At 50.8% G+C, this 20,904-nt stretch overlaps 1 protein-coding gene and 2 pseudogenes across 2 annotated transcripts; 2 read left to right on the top strand and 1 right to left on the bottom strand.

Annotated features, from left to right (window-relative positions):
• Positions 1–156: 156 nt before the first annotated feature.
• Positions 157–20,799, bottom strand: AZIN2 (antizyme inhibitor 2). 2 transcript variants are annotated; one of them, XM_066638429.1, is made up of 11 exons: positions 20,420–20,799; positions 16,573–16,691; positions 14,892–15,064; positions 14,012–14,185; positions 12,069–12,241; positions 9,818–9,952; positions 8,654–8,819; positions 4,113–4,275; positions 3,659–3,771; positions 1,711–1,925; positions 157–471 (listed from the first exon to the last, which is right to left on the bottom strand). In XM_066638429.1, the coding sequence occupies exons 3-11, from the start codon at positions 14,988–14,990 to the stop codon at positions 327–329; spliced, it is 1,383 nt and encodes a 460-aa protein (XP_066494526.1). In that variant the 5' UTR covers positions 14,991–15,064; positions 16,573–16,691; positions 20,420–20,799; the 3' UTR covers positions 157–326. The 2 variants fall into 2 exon arrangements, with proteins under 2 accessions (XP_066494526.1, XP_066494525.1); XM_066638428.1 differs by having other exon boundaries at positions 20,659–20,799.
• LOC136661790 (5S ribosomal RNA) lies at positions 5,581–5,700 on the top strand (annotated as a pseudogene).
• Positions 13,176–13,295, top strand: LOC136661917 (5S ribosomal RNA; annotated as a pseudogene).
• Positions 20,800–20,904: the final 105 nt, after the last annotated feature.

The raw sequence follows: 20,904 nt of genomic DNA, 5'->3' as shown, positions 1-20,904 counted from the left end.
AAAGAAGCTCTCTTAGCCACTGTGGCTGTTTTTCCTGCAATGCATTCCTTGGGCTAGGACTCGGTGGTGGCATTGCTGAGATCACCTGTTCCAAAGCTGTGCAGACTCCATTCCTAATGCAGGTAAGTACACACTGATGCACAGGAGACCCCAGAATCAGGAGGAACAGGTTTTATGTTGCATACTTAAAAACCACACAGAATTGAAAAAAGTGCTCCTACTCAGGGGCAGAACATGCAGAAGGCAGGCAGGCCGCTGACAGAGAAAGTGTGGCAGGCATCTGCTGGCAGGAGGGTCTGCCTCCCACAGTAAACGACTGGAATGGCTCACATGATGCTTGCTGGAGTGAAGACAGGGGCCACACACAGGGTGTCCGTGATTTCCCAGCCGCAAGACAGGGGGGTGCATGTGCTCTCCCGGTCCTCTTCCTCTGAGGGCAGCATTTTCCCCTGCAGGAGCTGAACGGCTTCCCTGGAGGCCACACCAAGCCCAAAACAAAACAAAAAAGAAATACTCGTAAATAGTTCTCGTGGGTCAGTTTTCTAAGCCAGCAGAAAGCAATTGGTGCTAAGCTGAACCAAATCCAAACCAAGAGCAGTTGCCTCTACTCGTCCCAGGCTCTTGAAAACAAGAGGACTGACTCTCTGAGGAGTGCAGTGGCAACCAGGGTGAAAAGTACACTCTTCAGATTTTTTTTTTCTTTTTAAACAGAAGACTAGAATGTACACAGCATACTTCACATACGTTCTCCCACTATCATCACTAGAACAACCCTATAAGGTAGGCCAGTATTGTGATTGCCCTCTATTTCAGGGGAGTTAGACTGTGCTGGCCAAGACCTCCTGGATTCTGAAGCAGTGTGCCAAATGCTGCCCCCCTGCCTAGAAGCACCCCAGTTGCCACCTTTTCCCCTGCTCCCTGAATCTGAAAAGAAAAAGGAGGACAGGGCAGAAAAGGAAGTGTGGAGGAGAGGTGAGGAACGGGCTGGAGTCCACTCTCCCCTCCTTTCCACTTCTATGCTTGCCCCCTTCTTCTTTTTCAAATCCAGGGAGTGGTGATAGGGTCGTGGTGGGCAAGCAGATGGAAGGGAGTGCCTCCCCAATCAAGCCACTACTGGAGGCCTCAGTTGGCCTTGCTCAGAGAAGGCGGAAGTCAAGAAAGCTTGTCGTGATGTGCATGTGCAACCTCCTGATTTTAGAAATGGGCTCTGTCAGAATGCCAGATGCAAGGGAGGGCACCAGAATGAGGTCTCCTGTTATCTGGTGTGCTCCCTGGGGCATTTGGTGGGCTGCTGTGAGATACAAGAAGCTGGACTAGATGGGCCTATGGCCTGATCCAGTGGGGCTGTTCTTATGTTCTTAACTACAATTCCCAGGAAGCCTTGCAGGTCTCTTGTTATCTAGTGTGCTCCCTGGGGCATTTGGTGGGCCGCTGTGAGATACAGGAAGCTGGACTAGATGGGCCTATGGCCTGATCCAGTGGGGCTGTTCTTATGGGTCCAGCTGAGTTCATATCTGAACCAAGGACTCCTGGACTTGTAGCTCAGCTGCTACATGGCAGCACATCAGCTCAGTTGGTTTCTGACAGTTGTCTGGATTCCAGTTTCTAGGAGACAACTGTGGCCCTCCCCAATCCAAGCCCCCCCCCCTTTCTTTAAGATCCAATCCCATCACCTCTTTTCCTCCCAGGACATATGGAGGATTCTCTCACCAGGCCACTCGGGACATGGTGTAGTGGATCTGTGCTTGTTGGGCTCCAGAGAAGGTGGAGGAAGCTGGTGCCGTGTGGGCCCCCATGTTTTCAAAGATCAGCCAGTCTCCAACGTGCAGTTCAGGGAGCTCCATGCTGTCTGCAATGCGGTCCAGGCCGTCCCCTGTAGGTCCCCAGAGGCTGCTGCTGTACAGGCGAGGGTCTGGAGAGGGCTTCTGCGTTGGGGGAGAATAAAAAAAAATAACTATGACTTGCTAACCAGGTCTCCACAGTTCTTTGTAGGAAGAAAAACTTTTTTACCTTGGCTTAAAAAAAGAAAAGAAAAAGAAAGCTGAAATTCTCAACATGTTGAATTTCTGCATAAATACCCCTTTGTATGCATATACAAAATCACAGAAGACACCCGGTATTCGCGCATTGCCTTCCAAAAACATCACAGATGGAAAGCAAAAAGGAATTTGCAGCCAAGTTGCACTGAAACCAATGAGACGTACTAGACATGTATTTAATGGCCCAATCCATTGGGGCAGGAGGTCTGGTCTAGAGGGTGGAGATAACATCCACAAGGTCGCCAGTTCGAGGCCACTGGCACCGTGCGACCTTGAAGCAGCTGACAAGCTGAAGCCGAGCTATTCCATCTGCTCTGAGCGTGGGAGGATGGAGGCCAGAATGTGAAGCCAGATCGGATTGAAACACCTGAATGTAGTGGTTCTTGAAAGAGAGAACCTTCTTTCAATTGTAAAAATCCCTATTTAATAAGGGATTTGGATAAGCCTGCCTATGTAAACCGCCTTGAATAAAGTCTTGAATAAAGACCAAGAAAGGCGGTATATAAATACCTGTTATTATCATCATCGTCATCCTCCTCCTCCTATTGGGCACTTACATTGGTGGATCTTGTAATCTGCCACCATAAATGCCACTGTTATGCATGTTCGCCCGCAAACATAAATAGCCAGAGGCCCGATGCATGCAGCAGTGTCTCTCAGACACTGTGCTGGTGCAAGTAAGGTGACAGAGGGGCAGTTTGGGGGGGGGGTTTGGAGAGCAATCCTCTAATCCAGGGGTGCCCAAACCCCGGCCCGGGGGCCACTTGCGGCCCTCAAGGCCTTTCTATGTGGCCCTCAGGGAGCCCCTATCCTCCAATGAGCCTCTGGCCCTCCGGAGATTTTTTGGAGCCCACACTGGCCCGATGCAACTGCTCTCAGTGTGAGGGCAACTGTTTGGCCTCTCGAGTGAGCTGTGGGATGAGGGCTTCCTCCACTGCTTGTTGTTTCACGTCTGTGATGCAGTAGCAGCAGGAAAGGAAAGGCCAGCCTTGCTTTGTGCAAGGCCTTTTATAGGCCTTGAAGTACTGCAAGACCTTCATTCATTCATATAAGTTCATCTTTAATATATTCATTTATGTAAATTTATTCAAATTTGCAATGTAAATTAATTCGGCCCCCAACACGGTGTCAGAGAGATGATGTGGCCCTCCTGCCAAAAACTTTGGACACCCCTGCTCTAATCCTTGGGCAGTCCCACCCAAAGAAGGTGGGGGTGATTCCAGAGCAGGAGGGAGAAGATCTCAGCAGCAGTTGCACACACCAGGATCCTGTTTCCTGGTCCAACAAGTCCACTGCTTCTCCTTGGACTTAGGCCAGTAAAATAGCTGGCACAGTTCCAAGGAGAACCAGTGGTGGGCAGATAGGCTACAAGGAGGTAAGTAAAAAATTTTGAACTTACCTCTCATCAGCATGGCTGCATCATGTTGGGTAAGGTTGGGGCCTAAGTCCATCATCAGTGCAGGCTACAGGGGGAGCCTTTTTCCTTCTCCAACAGAAGCCACTGGGGGGTGGGACAATCTGGATGGGAGTTGTGGCTGGCTGACAACTCCCAGTGCTGCGCGTACCGCCACTTGCCCCTTGTTCCCCTGCTGTTCTGCTCATGACAAAACACTCCTTACCTTCTGCAGGTTGGGAACAGGACAGACACTGCTGAAGATGACTGAGCCAAAGGAACCGTAAACACCATCGCTGATGTGATAAATGAACCCTTTCTGGCCACGGGGGTCTTTGTCTGGAAAAGGCGGAGGAAGCACAGTGGAGGTCAAAGCCAGGCGGCTCATTCAGAGGGGAGCAGAGTGGAAGAGGAAGAAGCGTGGAGGAGGCTGGGATACATCCATCAGAGATACTCTCTTCCACACTTCTTCTTCTGCCCAATTTTCTTCTAACGCAGACAGCTGGAAGAGGAGGAATGATGGGGGGGGGCACCCTGGCCAACCTGCCGCAGCTGGCCTCAAAGACAGCATGGCTCTGTTCAAATGATGGCAGGATTGAGGGAGGCTTTTTCTCCACTCCTTTCTGTGCAGCACAGATTTTGGTAGGGTGAGACCTTCCTGTTTCGTCCACCAAACCTACCGTCGGAGCCTGGCTGATCCAGGGGAACTTCCTTCTTGGCAACAATGTTGACCGCTAAAGTGAAGGCTGAGTACACATAGTAGCGCCCTAGTTCAGCAACAATCTCCACCCCACAGCCTTCTGGGAAATACAGGTCCAGGGCAGAGTTGATCACAGCTGCTATCTAATTGGTTGAGGGAGAAAAGGGAAAAGTCCAAACTCTGCTATTAACAGCATGCAAAACTGAGATCCTACTCAGAATTTTACAAGCTGCCTTTAAAATATGCAACTACATTTTTCTCTCTTGCAGCCAAAAGCCATAAGGCAAACAGCACATGCAGCAACTCTGGCTGAAGCTCTCCAATTCTTATTAATTATAATGACAATAATAACAACAACAACAACAACAACAATAATAAAGAAAGACACAACAGAGTTGCAAAATCAATTCACTGGTCATTATGTAAAAAATTTGATTTGCCAGCATCAGAAAAACATTTGGGAACATCAGGTCGAGAAAGTGTTGGAGAATCGGCAAGTCAAGACTTTAAAATTCAAATTGACCAACATAATACACCTAATATAACAATAATAGAAAATTGAAACACCTGGCTTGTGGACTCTGAAGATGCTGGAGTCAATGAAAAGAACTAGACAAACTGACAAAATACTGAGACCTGGTCATTGAAATCACATGACTATGGACAAAACACACCAAAGTGGTCCCTGCTGTCATCCGGGCACTTGGAACAATCTTGAAAAGCTTTGTGAATTATTTTAAACAACTGCAGCTTATTGAAATAACACCATCAGATCTGCAAAAATGGCACTTATAGTAACATCATACATACTGTGCCAATATCTAGTTGATACTTAGGTCTCAGGCTGAGACTTGTATCCATAACTCAATGCCAGTCCACAATATTTTCCAATTTCTTATTTGTTGTTGACTGTTTCATGTAGTTTGGAATCATCATCATCTTATTAATTAATAAGAATACAGGTTGCGTATCCCTTATCCAAAATGCTGCGGACCAGAAGTGTTTTAAATTTTGGATTTTGGAATATTTGCATATACATAATGAGATATTTTGGGGATGGGACCCAAATCTAAACACAAAATTCGTTTATATCTCATATAAACCTTATCCACATAGCCTGAAGGTAATTTATACAATATTTTGATAATTTTGTGAATGAAACAAAATTTGTGAACACTGAGGGCCCAATCCTATCCATCTTTCCAGCACCGGTGCAACCATAATACAACCCTGAGGTAAAGGAACAAATGTTCCCTTACCTTGAGGAGGCCTCTGTAACTGCCTGCCCACCACAGGATGCGGCGCATGTCCCATTCGCATGGCTGCACTGGCACTGGAAAAGTGGATAGGATTGGGCCCTGAATCTACAGAGAGCAGACGTCACTGTCTCAGCGACCCATTTCAGATTTTGGGTTTTAGGATTAAGGATGCTCAACCTGTACCAACCATTTGACAGCAACTGTTACCCTGCACATGCCCGAACTTGTCTGAACTCGGAAGCTAAGCAGGGCCAGGCCTGGTTAGTACTTGGATGGGAGACCGCCTGGGAATACCGGGTGCTGTAGGCTTCTACCATAGTCTTTCGAGACTGAAGGTTGCCAGCCATCTCCCTATACTGAACACTATCTCCCGATCTTGTCTGATCTTGGAAGCTAAGCAGGGTCAGGCCTGGTTAGTACTTGGATGGGAGGCCGCCTGGGAATACCGGGTGCTGTAGGCTGATACCATAGTCTTTCGAGACTGAAGGTTGCCAGCCATCTCCCTATACTGAACACTATCTCCCAATCTTGTCTGATCTTGGAAGCTAAGCAGGGTCAGGCCTGGTTAGGACTTGGATGGGAGACCGCCTGGGAATACCGGGTGCTGTAGGCTGATACCATAGTCTTTCGAGACTGAGGGTTGCCAGCCAACCAACCAAGCATTTGTATAGTACTTTTTGGGTGTGCCTATCACTTCATATGTATTCTCTTGATGTTCACCTTACAACAACCTTGTAAGTTTAGTAAGGCTGCAATCCTATATTCACTTACCTGAGAGGAAGCTTAATGGAAAATAGTGGGATTTACTTATGAGTAGACACATAAAGGACTGCACTGTATTATTATCCCATTTTGCATTTGGGGAAGACTGAGGTTGAGAAGGCTTGCTTGAGGCCACAAGGTGAGTTTATGCAGCAGCAGCAGCTGCTCAAGACTTTGGGCACATGAGCTGGGGTGCCAAACATCCTCTGCCCACCACCTGACCTGTCATCTTCCTCCCTGCCCCCCCCCATGCCCTCCTCTTTGACAACAAAACTGGACAAGCTACTTCCATGGTTCATCTCCTGCTTGCTGCACTTGAAAGTAAAAGTGTGGCAGCCACCCAAAGTCATTAGACCATCTTTAATGATGCTCCAGCCCACTGCTCTCCTCTCCTCCACACTTCCTTTCCACCCTGTTCCCTCTTCCTTTTTTGATCCAGCGAACATTGGTGGCTGGTCAGGGTGACCAGACACAACAAATGACAGAGTGCAGCCTCTAACTTTAACTATTGTAGAGAAGAGAGAATATTGGCAGGTGTTACGTGAAAATCCCCTTTTGCCTTTTACTTGTGACTTTCTCTCTGTCTGGTTATGTACTATGGACTAAGTGTCTCCTACATTCAACAATCGGGTCAAGTCACAAGCTTACACAACCTCCACCTCACTGTGGTTACACATATAGGCATCTTAACTCCACCTCCCTATGAAGAAGTCTGGCATAGTAAATCATTGTTTAAGTGTCTCCTACATTACTGTATTCATTGTCTTGTTTTAACTCAATCACTGCTTAAGTACTGTATGCAAACTGGAACTGCCTTCTGTGTGTTGCTGACTCATTGTATTGTTTAATTTCCCCCAGCTAGGAAGCCAGCCATTAGACCCCACTGAATTTTGCTGATAAGTGACATCCTGATCTTTTCAATGTTTACCCTGCTGTGTAGTAGTAAGCAAGCTACCATCCAGCTCAGCACGTTTTGCAAACCCCTTTTTAAGACAGGGCTTCCCCGCCACATGCTCTCTCTCTGGCTCCCCCTCCAAGGACACAACACATCTGTGTTGGGTCAGAGGGTCCGCCACACAGGACTCTCTCCCCCCATCCAACTGCTCTACAGACAGGTAACTATCTTGCATCTGTAACTCTTTCCCTTCTTTCCCCCCGCCTTTTTTCTCCCCTTCTCTCCCCATCTTTAGTCAGCATCTGGGTTTGGCAGACCAGGGACCCCTAAAATCCTTCCCTACAACCTTTCCTTTTTCTAATTTCCTTGGATGCACCAAATACTCTCCACCTGCAACCACCATGAAAGCTAGGTACACTGGATTCAAGTACTAGGACCAAGAAACATATACTTATCATTTTTCCATGTGCTTTATGTTTACCTTTGTGCTTTTGTAATAAAACTATAATCTTTTATTCAAAGTTATCTTTCTCTCAGTCTCCTTTTTAGGCTAAAGGGAATTTCTCTGCATTACGCCGTCTTGTTATCCAGCCTGCGATCCTGAGGTTCCAATAAGGGTAGTGTAATAATTCCCCTAAACAAAACAGCCCTTTTGGTAACACAGGTGCAGTTTTTCAAACCTTTCCATGTTGAGCTGCACCTGCCAAAATTCCCTCTTCTATACAAGGACTAAAGGGGGAGGATTCAATCTGTCCTCGATTGTACCTGGTCACACTGCGGCTGATGCACTGTCAGCTAAGAGAGGAGCAACATTTGGTGTGGAGCCTCAGGCATTGGGAGGCCTTTAGCCAACCCTACACAGAACTCAGCCACAGGCCTTGTACACTGGGACTGGTCAGGTCGATTCTCTTTCTCTCTGCCTCTGAGCTATTATTCTGCTCAGCCTTGAATTTGTCCTCACAACTGGTGTCCTCCCTTGCTGAGGTGATGGAGACCTGCTTGTTCAACATTGAGCCCCTGGGCCCAGGAGAAAGCCAGTAACAAGGGAGCTTTGCCAACTTCTTCAGGAAGGTTGAGGAGCAATTGCCCACAAGTCTTGGTCCTTGACACTCCTCTCTGCACCTAGAGTACTGATGGCACAATCAGCAAGGTCGTCTGACGAGCATGTAATTGGTGATTGATTGGGTTCATGGAAACTCAGGCCTCACCACTCACTGGAGTGCCTGGGGGAGGCAAGGGGGGGGCAAATGCCCTGGGTTGCTACTCCTGTGGGGTCAGGGTGCCTTCCTCACCCCCCACCATCTTCCTCACACCTAGAGGCCTCCAAGCAAGCCTTTAAAGTGCACTTATGGTTTTTGTGCAAAAACAGGAAGTGAGGTTTTAAGGCCCTTAGAAGGCCTATTGAGGGCTGGGAAGGCCCTCTGAAGGCCCCTGGCGAGGGGGTGTCGGCATTCAACTTGTTGGGGGACATTCTGCGGTCCTGTACCTGGGTGGCACAATGGCAAGGATCACCAGTGTCATCCCCAAGACTCAACCCTTGCTTCACTGCCCCCAACTGGTTAACCAGCCACTCAACCAAGGGGAAACAAGCAGGAGGACTCGTACCTCTTCAAAGCGCCCTTTGGACTCTTCGGCACCAGGAAATCCCACTCCAAGGTCCAGGAGGCACATCTTGTAGCCTAGCTCTGCACCCATTTCAAAGACCAGGCGAGCATCTGCTATGGATTGAGTGAAGATCTGGGGGTCGGTACAGCTGCTTCCAATGTGGAAGCTAGAAAGGAAGGCAGTTGGATTGCCCAGTTGCGTCTCAGACGTGCTACTGAGTTAGACAGTGGGCGACCCACCCATTCTTTGGCCTGCTGCTTCAAGGGCCATCGCTCAGCCCTCCCATGCCACTTCCACTGACAGAGGATGCTAATGACCGGGTCCTGACCACTACAGTGCATGTTTCTGTCCCCCTGAGTCAGCGCAGATGGGAGGGGGTTAGCACTGCCCTTCTTCTTCCTCAGACCATTCCAAATGCTCCCAATTCACCCAGAGCATCCTCCTTGCCTTTTGAGAAACTTCTCACAGGAGACACATGCTATGCAGCAGGGAGATCCAAAATTCACCAAAAGCTCTCCCGCCTGCATCACTCCCGGGAGCAGCCACTACTCGTCGACCTCAGAGACGACCTGCAGCAGCAACCTCCCCTGGCACTGGCTCCGCTGCCTGTGAGCGGCTGCCCCTGCGAAGTCTGTAACCCGAGAACCATAAGAAAGCACAGTGGCCCAAAGCTGGGCCATGGGGGCCCCACAGGAAGATGCAGGAGCAACTGGAGCTGGGCCAAGCCCTTCTTGCTCCTGGAGGAGGGCATCCCCCTCCTTAACTGTCAGCATGCCATCTGCTCCTCCTGTTCCCTGGAGCCACAAAGGACAATGGGAATTAAGCAGAAGAGAAAGCATGAAGAAGAGTAAGCTAGAGTGTCTCTGATGGGCCAGCCACAGGTCTTTTCCACTCTACCCCCTCTTCCTTTTTGAATCCAGGGAGAGGGAGGAAGAAGGGGAGTGGTGGAGGTGGGCAAGTGGGCGGAGGCAGGGGACTCTGCCTCACAGGCAGCCTGACGCTGGGGGTAAAGGCAACAGGACAGCAGGAAGCCGAGGCCTAACAGGAGACTCGGCTTCACAGGCCCGAGACGGCTGGAAGGTCATCTGCAGAGAAACAGGTCTCGACAGAGCACCCTTCGTTTCACCTCCCCCCAAAAGCCGCACACGGAAATCTGCAACCTACCTGATGCCGACAACCTCGACATTCATGTCCTTGGCCATTTCTAACAAGTGCCGGCAGGATTTAAGAGTTGCACCGAACTTTATGCTGAGGCGGGCAGAGGACTTGGAGTCGTCAGTAGCGAGACACAGAATCATTCTGTGGAAAAGGAATTCGAGGGCTGCTATTCCTGTTGCCTTGAGGATGAGCAGCGGTTGAGCAGTATCTTAGCCCAGACCAGGCATTGACCATCAGACAGACACACAGATGTAACAATGCTTTTAAAGTAAAGGTGTGCTGTGGGGTGGAACAACCTTCGGTTTCCTGGGATGACTTATATTGATTGATCACACAGTCATATCTTCTGTTTTGCTGGTTTCTCTGTTCCCATTTCCAAGATCTAGATTTTCAGTGTACAGGTTTCGTTCTGGAAACCCCCCTGCACAGATACCTAAAATCATGGAAAAGAGCGAACACCTGTCCCCACAGGCTGGGGGCCACCTCCTATCTTCCAGAGGTGAGGGGCGCTCTGCACCCCTCACCTCAGGAGCAGAGTCTGAGCTGAGCAGAGGCAGAGCCTCTGCCAGGCTCAGACTGAGCTGTACAGCTTAAATCAAGGGTGTCGAAAGTTTTTGGCTGGAGGGCCACAGCATCTCTCCAACATTGTGTCGGGGGCCGGGGAAAAAAATAATTAATTTACATTTAAAATTTGAATAAATTTATGTACGTTTACATAAACGTATATATTAATGATGAACTTATATGAATGAATGAAGGTCTTGCAATAGCTCAAGGCCTATAAAAGGCCTTGCACAAAGCAAGGCTGGCCTTTCCTTTGCTGCTGCTACTGCATCACAGACGTGAAACAGCAAGCAGTGGAGGAAGTCCTCATCCCACAGCTCACGTGACAGGTCAAACAGTTGCCCTCACGCTGAGAGCAGCTGCATCAGGCCAGTGTGGGCTCCAACAAATCTCTGGAGGGCCAGAGGCTCATTGGAGACTGGGGTATCCCTGAGGGCCGCACTGAGAGGCCTCGAGGGCCACATGTGGCCCCAGGGCTGGGGCTTGGGCACCCCTGCCCTAGATCAAGGAGAGAGGCTGAGACCAGAGGCCAGAGTGCTTCCATGGTCACCCTTTGCACAGCAACTGTGCATGATGTCTGCATCACAGACGTGAAACAGCAAGCAGTGGAGGGAGCCCTCATCCCACAGCTCATGCAAGAGGTCAAACAGTCACCCTCACACTGAGAGCACTTGTGTCAGGCCAGTGTGGACTCCAGCAAATCTCTGGAGGGCCAGAGCCTCACTGAAGACTGGGGGCTCCCTGAGGGCCGCATTGGGAGTCCTCGAGGGCCGCAAGTGGCTCCAGGGCCGAGGTCTGGGCACCCCTGGCTTAAATCATGTGACTTTCACAGAAAAAAACGGAAGTAATGTTTTTAATACCTTTTAAGGCATTGGGAGGCCCAGGGAAGCCCTGAGACTTCCCTCCAGAGGCGAGGAGGTCCCCTTGCCTCTGGAGGGGGTGCATGCAGGGGTGTGCGCACAGGGGGGCCCCGGACCCGATCTGTGGATAACTGAATCCACAGGTGCATGACCCGCGGATATGGCCCCCATTCGCATTCAGAACACATGCTAAAGGGTATGTTTTACTATGATGAATATGGAGAAAGCTGGCTGGTGAACTGATCCAGGTTGCTACTCTGTGGTACTTCAGAAAAGAGCTAAAAATGTTGCTTGATGGATTTGGCTTTCAAGTGGTCAGACAAATGGACTTTGGATGGGCTTTTTGTCCACAAGGCAGTATCTCCACTCACACTCCTCTCCTAAAACTGAGTTCTTTTTCTGTAAGGTGCTCTGTGTGTGTGTGTGTGTTGATTTGGACCTCCCTGCAGGCAGTCTATAGTGCCTCACCTCCAGCACCTGCCCTGACCCTTCAGCAGGGCATCCTCCACAAAGGGCAGCTAGCTTTTCTTAAGCTTAGGTCTGAAGAGTAGGTGGCACAGAACGCAATGAACATACAGACCCCACCACTGAGGTATTGTTATGTCTGTAGACACCCTCACGTGTCAAGGAGAAGGGGTTTGGTCCAACTTCCTCCTTGACTTATCTGGTTCTTCTTCACAACCAACCTGGAGAACTAGAAATTTTCCCCTCAGATTGAACAGCTGGATCCAGGGTCTTGGACCCTTGTTTAAGACTTCTTGTAGCACAAGTCTCTCCTGTTCACTGTTAACAGCCTCATCCCCTATATACAGTCACAGGCACTGTATGCCTACCTGGCAGATGGGTAGTTCCGTGCTACCTTCCCAAGTTCCACTTCATTGTCAAAAGTCATCAGCCGCACCCCTTGGCTGGCTGCATACCTGATCAGGGAGATCTGCTTGCAAGAGCTGCTACAGATTATCCTGTCTGGTGGGACTCCAAGGTCTTTCACCAGTGCGATCTCTGTCTGAAGGAAGAGAACAACAGGTGGAAGAAACTGGCTACTAGCATGGTAGAATTCAAACTGGGAGCTTGAAAGATCAGCCCTGAATCCCTAAGCCCTACACTACCCAAAGGAGCTCTGGTTGGAAGAGATCACCACAGGCATGGATGCAGTCAGGATGCAGATACCACAGACCACAGACTCCTCCTGATCCTGTCAGGTGATCCAGGAAAACTCTCTGCATTCCAATGCCTGCTGCATTTCCTGGGTCTGGGCAACCCATTAAAGGAAGTGCTCTGCCTTGGCCGGCCAGCCTGCCCACCTGCCTCTGGTGTTTGTTTCTGCAGCTTTATCCCAGTTGAGATCCCTGAGGGCTGGGGATAAGAATAGGCCCTCAGTTTGGCTGTACTTGTCGTAAGAGGCGACTGAACAGCCACCGGGTAGATGGGACTCGTCAGCCTGGGAAGGCAGCTCATCTGAGAGAAGGAAAACTCTGATCCCAAACCTCCACTGCTTTGTGGCTACATCCAGTTATGGAAAAGGCTTCAGGAGTCAACCTCGAGGCAAAATCCGGAGCCGGAGTCCCCGAGGCAGTTCATGGCTGAACACAGTCACGTTCTGGCAACTCCTGCGACGCCGCTGGAACCAACCGTATTGGCCTCTGCCTTTCCATTGGACCATTTCAGCGACGTGGAGAGGGGGGATTTGCTGCATGGGTAACAGTCTATCCTCCATACCTATTTTACCCAGGCTTTGCGCACTGGAGAGGACACTCTGTTCCAGAACACTATTCAGAGCGCGATACCATAGTCTTCCGAGACTGAAGGATGCCAACAAAAAAAAAAATCCCAGTTGAGCCCTGACCCATCTGACCCTGTTGTATGGAGCTGAAGACTGCATCCACAAACACGGCATCCCTGTCTCAGGCTTCTTGCTCAGACCACTTCCTGTCTCAATATCTGACAGCAACTGTTACCCTGCACATGCCCAATTTCGTCTGATCTTGGAAACTAAGCAGGGTCAGGCCTGGTTAGTACTTGGATGGGAGACCGCCTGGGAATACCAGGTGCTGTAGGCTTATACCATAGTCTTTCGAGACTGAAGGTTGCCAACCATCTATTGGGACCTGTCCCTTTCAGAACTTGGAGAGAAGGCAGGAGGACTTGCAGAACAAGTATACACTTGTTCTCGCTTCAAATGAGAGCTGGGTCAGCTATACCTCTTCTTATCCCATTCTTGAAAAAATGTTTACCGCTTTTTAAAAAATTCAGTCCAGTGTCATGGTTGTGTTGAAGATGTTGAGGTTCCAATCTGACAGAGTTGACAGATGACAGTTGTTCCAATCTGTCCCTCTCGCCAAAGGTGGAACCTTTGTTATAGACCTGCCTTTGCCTTTGGGATGGAGTGCCTGACCCTGGCAGCAGGAGGGACAGGATGAAGGCTTTTTGTTGCAGTGGGTGTTGTGGGGCTCGTTAAAATATCTGGGGCAAGCAAGGCCTTTCCAATCCCTTTACAGATCTAGAACCATTATCGAGACAGAAATATTTTCCCCGCGAAAAGGACCAGCCTGTTGAGGAGGCCAGACTGAGGCAGCCGCCTCTGCTGGTGGTTGGCAACTGTGGAGGAGAAGAGCCACGGGCCTGTGGATTGGTCTGTCCTCTCTACCCCACTTTCTGAGCCAGGATCAGGTCACAGATCACAACATCCCACCCAGGTTCCATATGCTCTGGACTGAATAAAAACCAGCCTATCTCCGTAACAGTCCAACAACTTTTGCTTCCGCTGTATTCTTACCTTGTTGACACAGCCAAACCCGGTTCCGAGTCCCGCCAACAGCTGAACCACTCCCTTGCTGCCATTACACTTCAGGGCATAGAACGGCTTAATTCGGGGCAAAGCTTTAAGGAGCCGCAAATGCTTCTTCACCACATCCTCAAGATCCGCCAGAAAGAAGGCTTCTTGGTTACCCTGGGGGGAGGGGGGAACAGTCCTGTCTCTAGGGCAACACACAATGCAATTCACAATTCATTGCAAAATGTTACACCTGGCCATTCAGGGCCAAACTGCACCTCCAATTCTTCACGTTTCTTAAACATTTTTTGCAGATGGCAGAGTCATTAGAGAATGGGAGGAATCTGGAGAACTGCAGACCAAACTGATGTCATTGGATCTGTTTGGGACGGGTCTCCCCTTTGCTGCTGCTTCTGCTACCTGCTCAGAAAAGGACTGTTTGCAGGGGCAGTAGGACTCAGAATGCCACCTGATGCCATCTTGGGTCCACTACCCCATGCTAGAGAAAACAAACTCAAACTCTCACTGTGCTTCCTTGCATGGTGCTGTGAAGCCTGGAAGTGCTAGACTTCTGATGCCCTTTACAGAGCAGTGCGAACTCTGTCCCCATAAAGGAAACTTCCTTATTCCCTGCAGTGCACGAGGAGCACAGGAAGGAGGAGGGTTATCGGCTTCTCACTCAAGCGGGCAGGAAGCAGACCAGAGCAGACCTTGCATTGGCAGCAGGCTAGAGAGAGGCAGCAATGGCAGACTTGGTGGGAGAGGTACCTTGAACCCACCTCTCAGATGGCCTTGCAATGTACCCACAATGCAATCTGCCTCGGGTGACTGCATGGATGGGCTGGCACAGGTTGCGCACACAGGTGGCTTTGGGGCTTCTTACCATCTGGGAGACCTCCAGGAGAAGGCTCTCCAGGAGGTCCCTGGGAGTGAAGCCCTCCTCCACCATCATGATGTCCAATTCGTCCAAGTGCCCCGTCATGGCGACTGTTGAGGGAGGATTTTGCTTCTCAAGCCTTTGTCAGTCGGTGGTGTAGTTTCTAAGTATGCAACACGCTGCAGGAGGAGGAAATGCAGGAACAGTGAGCCTGGGCGCTTTGCAAGCCAAGAGCAGGTTTGTTTCCTGTCCTTATGGGGCTGCCCAGCCACAAGGCTGCATGAGGTGCCACTTGCAGGAGGCACCCCTGGTGTCTCTGGCATGATGTTTATCATTGGGCTACCTGCTAATCCAGGCAAGCATTTGGAGCGCTCTAGGTTAATTACAGACTAACAGCCCCATCCTACCTAAATTCCTACCTCCTAATATGGCCACGCCAGTGTCACCCACACTGTATCCTGCGGACGGTGGCAGTCCCAGAGATCTCCTCTGAGTAAGAGGACATTTGTTTCCTTGCCCAGGGGTGATCCCCTGCTACTAAAATACCGTAAGTGCCTTTCAGAACTTCTGGGAGACTCACTGAGCCTCAGAAGACCTCCCAAACACGACTGGAAGGTCTCTGAGGCCTCCCAGCTGTGAGCTCAGCACCCGCAGATATTTGATGTGGCCCTCTGGCCAAAAAGTTTAGAGGGATCTTAAAGAGATTACAGCTTCATTAACTTTAAAAACCTTCCAAATCACTCCACAGTTCTCACAGTGGTATAAAGGTGATTTCCTTTTTTCTTTCAACGTTTATTTTTTAATGTTTTTTAAACGTTTTAAACAGATTTTTTAAAAAGTTAATAGTTTCAATCAAATAGAGGCCACAGCTTTGCCTGTACACCAGTGGCTGGCAACCTTCAGTCTCGAAAGACTATGGTATAAGCCTACAGCACCCGATATTCCCAACCAATCTCCCATCCAAGTACTAACCAGGCCAGACACTGCTTAGCTTCCAAGATCATGGTATAAGCCTACAGCACCTGGTATTCCCAGGCGGTCTCCCATCCAAGTACTAACCAGGCCTGACCCTGCTTAGCTTCCCAGATCATGGTATAAGCCTACAGCACCCGATATTCCCAAGCAGTCTCCCATCCAAGTACTAACCAGGCCTGACCCTGCTTAGCTTCCAGTGTGTGCTTCCTTTTCTCACCAATGCACAGGTGGAGTTCAAGGCTGCTGAGAGCAGGCATTGGGCCTGGGGCAAGATGCTTGATTGGGTCCTCTCCCTAAATTTTCTTGCAAACCAGATGTCACTACACTTTTAAACACTTCTTCAGTTAGCCTGAGTAAAGAGTGAAACTGAGGGACTCAAATTTATTTTTGTCATAAATTTGTTTTGTACAGTATAGTTTGTTTTGTCATGGCCCAGGCCCTCTAGAAGCCTGGGCCCTAGAGATTTTGTCCCATGTTTCCCCCTCCTCAGACATGATGGAGTCTTGAACCCACAGTAATGATAGGGAATGCAAAATGGGTAGAGTGGGGAGAGGCGGACAAATCTAGGAAAAATTTAGGGAGGGCAAAGGAATCCTGATCAGGCGCATGTAATGCCTGATCCTCAGGTTGCTCCCAGTCCCTCTCTCCCTGGGAAGCACAGCCCCACCGTCCTCTCCACCCCACCACCTCTTCTCCTTTAGGGAGGCCTCACCAGGTCCCGAAGCCTTCCTCCTTCCCGGGCGGCTAGGTGTAATACCAGGGGGGTTCTCCGGTGAACTCTGAGCTTTTGCAACACCCCGAGGCGCAGTTGCTGCTGGGGATCCGAGATCTCTGTAGGAGGCGGGACATTGGGAAGAGAAGGGAGATCCACTTGTTTACCAGGGTGCTCAGGCAACATAAGAACATAAGAACAGCCCCACTGGCTCAGGCCATAAGCCCATCTAGTCCAGCTTCCTGTATCTCACAGCGGCCCACCAAATGCCCCAGGGAGCACACCAGATAACAAGAGACCTGCAAGGCTTCCTGGGAATTGTAGTTAAGAACATAAGAACAGCCCCGCTGGCTCAGGCCATAGGCCCATCTAGTCCAGCTTCCTGTATCTCACAGCGGCCCACCAAACGCCCCAGGGAGCACACCAGATAATAAGAGACCTGCAGGGCTTCCTGGGAATTGTAGTTTAAGAACATAAGAACAGCCCCACTGGCTCAGGCCATAGGCCCATCTAGTCCAGCTTCCTGGATCTCACAGCGGCCCACCAAATGCCCCAGGGAGCACACCAGATAACAAGAGACCTGCAAGGCTTCCTGGGAATTGTAGTTTAAGAACATAAGAACACCCCCACTGGCTCAGGCCATAGGCCCATCTAGTCCAGCTTCCTGTATCTCACAGCGGCCCACCAAACGCCCCAGGGAGCACACCAGATAATATGAGACCTGCAGGGCTTCCTGGGAATTGTAGTTTAAGAACAGCCCCACTGGCTCAGGCCATAGGCCCATCTAGTCCAGCTTCCTGTATCTCACAGTGGCCCACCAAATGCCCCAGGGAGCACACCAGATAACAAGAGACCTGCAAGGCTTCCTGGGAATTGTAGTTTAAGAACATAAGAACAGCCCCACTGGCTCAGGCCATAGGCCCATCTAGTCCAGCTTCTTGTATCTCACAGCGGCCCACCAAATGCCCCAGGGAGCACACCAGATAACAACACAGGAGTTCTCCCCCCACACGCCTATCCAGCCCCACCCCCCCAACCTGGCAAGCCATCCTTCCACTTCCCTCTTGCCCCTCACCACCCCCTGCCCTGACACGCAGGTTTTCCCCCACCCACCTTAAAAAGCATTTAAACGGATTTTGCCCATGGGTCTCCCAAGAGTAAATATAGGCTTCGGCAGTGGCTGCTCCTCCTCCTCCCCCCACTCCAAAGCCTACACCATGCAAAGCAGCACCAGCTAATCTTAGAGTCAGGAGGAACGTAGGTCCCTTATATAGGCAGCCCCCCCCATCTCTGCCTCACAAGGGTAGCCTTGGCAACCAAGCACAGCACTCCGATTGGCTGAGAGAGATCAAAGAGAACACAGGCACTCCATCATCCTCCCTCCCTGCCTTCTCCCTCTCCTGTTGCACACTGAGGGGCAGCTACAGGCCACAGCCCGGTACAGTATGGGAGAAGAGGGGCTGCCACCAGCCCCCTTTACAGCCAGTGCCTTGGGGGTGGGAGACGATTTTCCTAGGCAAATGGAGTGGAAGGCCAGGGTTAGCATTCACCACATTTTGTCTCTGCACAAGTGGTGCTGCAAAGAATGGAGTCCAAGAACCGCCACCCTGCAACGTTCCATGCTGGGATCCTGAAACTACCCCACAGCTCAGACTGTGGACTGCAGCCCTAACTGTTACTTGAGCCTGCCCTCCTGGCTGTGTGATGCTCATGAACTACTTATCCCTGTGAAAGGGGTCAGCAGCTACCTCTTCCTGAGTCTGGCCCTTGGCCCACCCAGCACAGGACTGCCTTCACTGGCAGTGATGCTCAACTCTCCAGGATATTTAGGCATTAATCTTTTCCCAGCCCTATCTGAAGATGTTGCCGGGGGTGGAACCTGGGACCTCCTGCAAGCATTGCCGCAGTGCCTGTAAGGGGAACAGGAGGCCCCACACTTTTGGGTTTTGTGGCAGCACAAGGAGGGGCTTTGTTGTTGTTTTTGAAGAGGCAGTGGACCAGAGACGGCATCAGGGTTCTGAGTTGTGCTGCCCTAGCTTGCATGTTTCAGATGGAACCTGGTTGTGCTTATGCAGGGGGAGTGACTAGCAGCTGCCTGATTCCTTCCTGTGCATGAATAAGAGAACGAGCATGTCACAAATGGTGACTTCTTATGAAGGTTCCACATACCACTCGGGCCGTATTCACATGAACCAAGGCAACAGAGTGTTTAGGAGTCCTGCTTGGGCTAGTAAGAAAAGCCTCATCACCTATGAGGCATTCAGCGAAGACTCAGGCCCCCTCCTCCCCACAGGTTCACTTTCCATGGAGATGGGTTGCACTGAACAAAAGCAAGACTGAACAAATGGGTGTTCCCCTCAGGGGAAGGAATTTCACCTGGGTAGACCTGGGCTCCCGCCTGGACTTGGAACCCAGATCTACCTGCTGGTTAGACCTGGGCTCCTGATTTACCTGCAGCCTCTGTGGCCAGGGGCTGGTGGGTGAGTAGACCTGGGAAAATTATGCATGGGAAGGATAAAGTGGATAGAGAGATGCTCTTTAATAATAATAATAATAATAATAATAATAATAATAAAACTTTATTTTTATCCCGCCCTTCTCCCAAAAAGGGACCCAGGGCGGCTAACATATAAAACAGATTAAAACATAATTTCACAAACAGATTAAAACATATTAAAAAACACATTAACAGAACCCATAAAAACAGTAGTCAGAAGAGTCAGAATAAAAGAGCATAAAACAGCAGTTCTTAGAGGAATTGGGCCTGTAAAAAAGCAACTAAAAGATGTTAAAAAGGCCATAACGTCAGAAGGCTTGGTTAAACAACAAGGTCTTCAGGCCTAGCCGAAAGGTCTCGAGGGAGGGAGCCATTCTCAAGTCAAGGGGAAGGGAGTTCTACAACGTTGGTGCCACTACTGAGAAGGCCCTATTTCTTGCCGCCGCCCCACGTACCTCCTTAGGCAGCTGCACTTGTAAAAAGACCTTCTCTGATGACCTGAGAGGACGAGCCGGATTGTACGGGAGTAGGCGCTCTCTAAGATAATCTGGCCCAGAGCAGTATAGGGCTTTAAAGGTCAAAACCAGCACCTTGAATTGGGCCCGGAAACGAATGGGCAGCCAATGTAGCCCCCGGAGAACCGGGCTGACAGAGTCAAACCGCCTAGCTCCAGTGACCACAAGGGCCGCCGCATTCTGCACTAATTTTACACTCTCACATAACACCAGAACCAGGGGACATCCACTAAAATTGAGTGTTCGGAGGGTTAGGACAGACAAAAGAAAATATTTCTTTACTCGGCGTGTAGTTGGTCTGTGGAACTCCTTGCCGCAGGATGTGGTGACGGCATCTGGCCTGGATGCCTTTAAAAGCGGAATGGACAAGTTTTTGGAGGAAAAATCCATTATGGGTTACAAGCCATGATGTGCATGTGGAACCTCCTGATTTTAGAATTGGGCTATGTCAGAATGTCAGCGCAAGGGAGGGCACCAGGATGAGGTCTCTTGTTATCTGGTGTGCTCCGTGTGGCATTTGGTGGGCCGCTGTGAGATACAGGAAGTTGGACTAGATGGGCCTATGGCCTGATCCAGTGGGGCAGTTCTTATGACCTGGGCTCATGTCTGGACTTGGAACCCAGATCTACATGCCGGTTAGACCAGGGCTCCTGATTTACTTGCAGCCTCTGTGGCCAGGGGCTGGTGGGTGGAGAGACCTGGGCTCCCGCCTGGACTTGGAACCCAGATCCACCGGCTGCGTAGACGAGGCTCGCCTTCCAGCTGAAGTCCAGGATTGGCCAGGCCCACCCAGCTGGCAGACCTGGGCTCCAAAGCCATGCGGGACACAGTCTACCTGCGCAGCGAGCCTTGGCCGTGGAGCCCACAGGGTCAACGGGGACCCGCCCCAGGTCTGCTCTGGAGGGGGGCAGTGAGCTGGCCTGCCACTGTGGGGGGCGGCGGCAGGGCTGGCCAGGCCCCTCCGGACCTCTTTCTTCGCAGCCCTTGCAGGGCCTGGGCGGGAGCGGCGGCTGCAGCGTCTTCACTCCCTCCCCGGCAGCCCAGGCGGCGGGGAGTGGGTCCCCCAGCCCTGACCGGGGGTGCGAGCGGCAGGCGGGCCTCGTGGGTCTCGCTCTCCCGGGACTCAGACAGCCTCCTGCCGCTGGCGGGCTGGAAGCGGCGGGGCTGGCCCAGGGTCTTCAGGGGGTCTGCAGGCGGCCAAGCCCCGGGGCGGCCCTGCTTCCTCCAGCACAGCCGGGCGGGCTCGACGTCCCGCCTCCGCTCCCGGGACGCCCAGACTCTCCCAGAAGACACGCCCACTAAGCGGCGCGGGTGCGCATG

The sequence above is a fragment of the Tiliqua scincoides genome, chromosome 10, assembly GCF_035046505.1.
Source record: "Tiliqua scincoides isolate rTilSci1 chromosome 10, rTilSci1.hap2, whole genome shotgun sequence".
In the NCBI taxonomy this organism is placed as follows: domain Eukaryota; kingdom Metazoa; phylum Chordata; class Lepidosauria; order Squamata; family Scincidae; genus Tiliqua; species Tiliqua scincoides.
Note: the sequence above shows the minus strand (reverse complement) of the source record. Positions and strands in the feature narration are given on the sequence as shown.

Excerpts from the sequence above, each read along its gene's own strand:
- AZIN2 (XM_066638429.1), bottom strand. The coding sequence starts at position 14,990 with ATGACGGGGCACTTGGACGAATTGGACATCATGATGGTGGAGGAGGGC. Across the intron at positions 12,242-14,011 it reads GGTTTGGCTGTGTCAACAAG|ACAGAGATCGCACTGGTGAA; the intron begins GTAAGAATACAG and ends CTCTTCCTTCAG. Across the intron at positions 9,953-12,068 it reads CGGAACTACCCATCTGCCAG|AATGATTCTGTGTCTCGCTA; the intron begins GTAGGCATACAG and ends CCTTTTCCACAG.